The following is a 4,994-nucleotide window of genomic DNA, read 5'->3' on the forward strand; positions in this document are numbered from 1 at the left end:
ACTTTCGTCTTCCTCAAGAAGGCCAGCGAAAACCTGTTTGACGTCAAGGTCAGCCCCTTCTTTCATTCATTCAACGATGTCTGCATAGCGACTGATAATGCATTGGTTGTGTCGACACATGTCGTGTATGCAGGGAAACATCATCCGCGTGGTGTGCTGTCTGTTCACGGCGACGATCGCCTTCTTCGTCCCCTTCTTCGGCCTCATCTCGGGCCTCATCGGCGCCCTGGGCTCGTCGTTCCTGGCCTTCATCCTTCCAGGTACGACGCTTGATGTTAATGATGATTTGATGAAGACTTGTCAGTCTTCTTCTTCTTCTTCTTCTTCTTCACTCACACACTCACTCGTGGCTGTGCACAGTGATCTTCCACTTGAAGCTGTTCCATCGCACCTTGTCCTGGTGGGTGATCGCCAAGGACGTAATCATCCTCCTCTTCGGCTCCGCGGCGCTCATCGTCGGCACCATCTTCGCCGTGCGCGACATCATCAATGCCCTCATCTAACCATGACGCGCCACAACTCATATACATTTTTTTCCAAACCTTTACCAACATGACCGCTAATGTGCTCCCCAACACATACTTCACCACCCAAGACATTATGATGTCGACACAAGGCAATGTGCTCTGTCCCATAACAATTGCGAATGGGACAGAGTACAAGTGGGCAGCCGTGTCAAGAGGCAAAGCATACGTACCTTGCTGGAAAGGTCTGCGATCACGAAGGCGGACCTTTTAGACACTACCCCCTTCCATTGCACGTCGGTTGTGCGTGGTAGTGGCTACTGCTGCCCCACGGGGTAAGCAGACAGCATAATTTGTGGTCGAGTGGATGGTGCGCTCGTCGCCTGTCCACGCCCCCTTCAACCAATAACCAAATCATCCGGCAAAGTAAAGGGAGAACTTCAGCCTCCCCCCTCCAACGCCACTACTTCTCCAATTTGGCGTGTTACGGCGCACAACAGAGGCAACTTTTCAAACCGAACGGTGCCCACCCAAACACGGAATTTTGGAATTTGTTCTTTCAGTTTCGCGTTGCTGACCAAGGACAAAAATGTGGGGTATGCCGCAAAAATCGAGATAATGATTGTTTTTTGCAAGAATGCTAGGCACGAGAGGGACAAAAGGCGCGAATGGAAATAAAACAGATGTCCGCCAGCTTGCGTTTTGTCTTTGCTACGATGAAGTTGTCCGCCCTTCCCGAGAAGCTAGGCTCAAAATCTCCACACAAAACTTCACCGGGCGGCAGCACTAGGCCTAGCAGGTCCTCGCCCAGATTCGGAACACGCCACTTCATAAATAAGCAACGCCCAATCGACAAGAACGCAACCCCCTTCGACCAGATTCCTCGTCCCCTGCTACCGCTGTGCCACTGGCTCGTGGTGCCATCTACAACGATTCCAGACTCGACTGTATCCACCGCATACCGCCACCTTGCAATTGACATCGCCCTAATTGCTCTTTTCCTGTAAACAGATGCACGATGTGAGCGCCGATCTTGCGACCTACTTGCGAGAACACGCGAAAACTGACCGTGTAGGGTCCCAATACTATTTGGAGCATCGACACAGGCGAGCGAGCAAGGTACCTGGCTGCCACGTTGTTCCTTCAATGATTCATTGATGTTAATCGCAGGGTGTCGAGGACGTAGCCGACTCCGACTCGGAGCCCGAGCCTGAGGCCGAGCCTGAGGCAAAGCCGTGGCCAATTGTCACCCTCAACCAGACTTGGGAGGATCACTATCGCCGAATGTTGACCTTGATCTACCCTCTGGTGCATCTTCCACGTTGGTGCTTGCCTTGTGTGACGCTTTATTGATCTATTTTTTGGTATTCCAACAGGCCGCCGAACTTGGAGCTGCGGGCATGCTGGCTACTGGATCCACATGGCGCAGCTATGTGTACGCCTCGAGTGAATTGCTGCTCCTTAGCAACCCTCTCCTTACTGTCGAAAGGTACCGGCAAACACAATCATCCGTTGCTTCTCCTCTTGACTCACAACCCACTTCAGCAATTCTGAAGTCAGGGCGAGACCGTGGAAGCTCTCGCCAGCGTGGTTGGAGTACGCCCGCCCGGACGCAACCCTTGGCCTAAAGGTAATCGAGGAGCGTGCTGACACGGCAGCCTGCGCCACTGGACGGATTTGGTTGAGCTTCGCCGACATGGAGGAAAAACGAAGCAGTGAAGACAACACAGACGAGTACAAATCTCCCTGCCCCTCCTTTATGCTCAATGCTGATTTGCTCTGGTCTGGTCGTGGTTGTAGAGCCAAGCTGCTTGTGATCATGGGGATCAGGCTTTGGCACCTGGCCAAATCCATCCCAGTTAAGGGTGTCTTCGACATCATGGACAACGGCGTACCTCTGCCCGTCTCGGTTGGTGTCCTTCGAAGCGCAGTGCATTGGTGCGTTTACTTCATGTGGCGGGAAGTCGACTTCAAGGCCCAGAAGCTCGTCTACAAATGGTCGCGGCTTCACGAAGGCTTAAGTTTGGCGATGCCGGAGGGCTTCCTGCACTACACCACTTTCATGTGGCGCCTGTCCGTGTATGGTGACCTCTTCGCTCGTGCTGTCCGCAAGCAACTTCGCGTACGGTTCCTTACCTTGCCTTCCATCCCTATCAAGCTGATTGAGCGAGCGTTGTGTTTTCTTCACCATTAGGCCATGAGAGAAGACAAGTCCATCAACGAGCAGCACGAACAAAGTGAGGATGAAGATGAGGAGGAGGAGGAGGAGGATAAGGAGGAGGAGGATAAGGAAGAGGAGGAGGAGCACAAAGTACGTTGTGCGTGTTCTTGTGGGATGCGTGTACGGGAGCGCCCTAATGATCTCTGACCCATTGCAGAGCGCGAGCGACCGCTCCGGCAGCTCCGGCAGTTCTGGAAGCTCCGGAAGCAGCAAGGACCAGCACGACAGGAACACCAGTGGCGAACCCACGACTGATTTAACGGATGCGATTCTCCTGTCCAAGGTTCGTCCATGGCCGTCCATCTTAACTGTGTTTGACTACTGACTGTGTTTACCCTCCAGGGCAGCGGAGTACAAGTAGTGTTGGGCAGGACACGTGGCAGTGGAGAAATCCTTGTGCGCAAGACGATGGAAACGTTCGAGCCCTTCATCGACATCAACAACAACAACGAGTTCAAGGCCTACAAGCTCCTGCAAGGCAAAGGTATGAAAGAGCACACTAAACTACTTCGCGTTGGTTGTTAACAACTGCCAACGTCCTGTGTGCATGTTCAGGTCTGGCGCCCAGGCTCCTTGGCCATCGCTCATTTGGCGAGTACTACTTTGAGCTTGACCTGGAGTACCTACCACCATACACCATCAAACCAACCGACAGGAGTGAGATGCAGACCTTCGCACGTGGGTTGCTCCAGGTAATCCCGACTTCGGTGGTGCGCTCGATGTGGTACCAGCTAACAGTAGTTTTTGTTGCATTTGTGCATCACACGAAAATCACCAACCGTCAGGCGCTCGCGAGGATTCACGAACTCGGCCTTATTCATCTGGACATCAAAGCAGGTAGGGCGTCCTCCCAGATAATGGCTGCTGCACTGTGTCCCCACCTAACCCGCTTCTCAAAAACTACCTAGACAACATCATCACCTCACGAGTTGATGGAGAGGGTGCGCACCATCATCGACCACTCCTGTCTGGTCCGGCGCTGGCCACTGATTTTTCCCTCCAGGTTTGCAGGTCAAGTTGATCGATTTCGAATTCAGTCTCTCGCCAGGAAGCAGCACGGACGACGTGGTATGCTGTGGCACGCCAGGGTATCGCGCTCCTGAGTGCGCACAAGCTGCGCGCGACCAAGACTACACAGTGAGCTCCTACACCTTTGCTATCATGTTCCGTGCGGCAGGCCTTGTGCTCCTGGAGGAGCTGCTGGACATTCAGTATCTCTACGAACATCAGCGGGAGAGCGAGGCGCTGACTGCCTACCTGGCACAGCTGATGGCTGAGGGCTTGTCACACAAGGAGCGATGCGACCGCCTTGCGAGCAAACTGAAAGCCATGAGGTTGAAATGGTTCGAGACCTTCTCTTACTTCCAGTTGTCTGCCAGCCGCTTATCTCTTACTTCGCAAGTGTTGCGCGGTTATCCGTCTGCAGCGGCAAGCGGCCACCGGTTGTGCTGCTGGGTGAGGAAGCCGGCGCCATGGCGCTGGACCTTGTACACAAGCTCACGCAGCACTCGGTCCCTGCTCGCTACACTGCCGCACAGGCTCTCTCACATCCCTTCGTCGCCCGCGCAGGCGCGCATCGTTGTATTTCCCTTTGAGTCCGACATGTACATTACATCACGACCTTGATCTGCATTCATGACAACAAGCCATAAGAGTGCACTAAGTTACATTTTATGGCGCTGGACCTCTTGCGCGAACTTACACATCACTTGCTCTCAAAATGGTATCTGTTATATACTCAAAAATTCATACAGCACAAGATGGACGCACCAACGATTGTGCCCTCGTTTGCCAGTGCCGCACTGCCCTTTGCGCCGTTCTGCACTCTGTGGATTCCATCTTCTGCACGTCTGCTGGCACTGGGCTGCCGGCAAGACGGGAGTGCATCGCTGGGGGCTCTCCACCTCTACAAGCTGGAGATGCCGGCAGACTCTGGGCAACTGCGACTCCTGCTGGACGCCGCCAAGCAGGCCGGAGGGAAGACGACCACTGGCCTTAGTCGGGCGGGCCTGAAATGCGGCACCTTCGATCTCAGCACACCAAGCGGGCGGCTCCTCGCGGTAGGCGATTTCGAGGGGCGCGTGAGCGTGTGGGACGTCGAGCGTCTGCAAGGGGAGCGCCCCTTGCAGACGCTCTTCACAATAGAGGGCGGCCACGATCAAATCGTCAACTCGATCGACGCTACTCCACATCTCCTTCTCACCGGTACGCACTACGTTCTCATTAATCAAGTACATAATTATCAGAATAATAATAATAAGAACAATAATAGTAATAATGTGCATAACCAGGGAGCAGGGATGGCAGGG

The 4,994-nt window shown here is 53.9% G+C and overlaps 3 protein-coding genes across 3 annotated transcripts; all 3 read left to right on the forward strand.

Moving 5' to 3' along the window:
* Positions 1-118: 118 nt before the first annotated feature.
* ACA1_341900 (uncharacterized protein) lies at positions 119-503 on the forward strand (the record flags this gene model as incomplete). Its single annotated transcript, XM_004335671.1, has 2 exons — positions 119-260; positions 361-503. 2 exons carry the CDS (start codon positions 119-121, stop codon positions 501-503), a joined length of 285 nt encoding a protein of 94 aa, XP_004335719.1.
* Positions 504-1,475: 972 nt separating this feature from the next.
* ACA1_341910 (uncharacterized protein) lies at positions 1,476-4,311 on the forward strand (the record flags this gene model as incomplete). Its single annotated transcript, XM_004335672.1, has 11 exons — positions 1,476-1,583; positions 1,635-1,772; positions 1,841-1,953; positions 2,265-2,586; positions 2,659-2,775; positions 2,843-2,968; positions 3,028-3,169; positions 3,241-3,377; positions 3,697-4,028; positions 4,112-4,196; positions 4,255-4,311. The coding sequence occupies 11 exons, from the start codon at positions 1,476-1,478 to the stop codon at positions 4,309-4,311; spliced, it is 1,677 nt and encodes a 558-aa protein (XP_004335720.1).
* Positions 4,312-4,445: 134 nt separating this feature from the next.
* Positions 4,446-4,889, forward strand: ACA1_341920 (monad, putative; the record flags this gene model as incomplete). Its single annotated transcript, XM_004335673.1, has 1 exon — positions 4,446-4,889. A coding segment is annotated over one exon (444 nt), but the record flags the coding sequence as incomplete, so codon positions are not given.
* Positions 4,890-4,994: the final 105 nt, after the last annotated feature.

The sequence above is a fragment of the Acanthamoeba castellanii genome (assembly GCF_000313135.1).
Source record: "Acanthamoeba castellanii str. Neff unplaced genomic scaffold scf7180000084628, whole genome shotgun sequence".
NCBI classification, from domain to species: domain Eukaryota; phylum Discosea; order Longamoebia; family Acanthamoebidae; genus Acanthamoeba; species Acanthamoeba castellanii.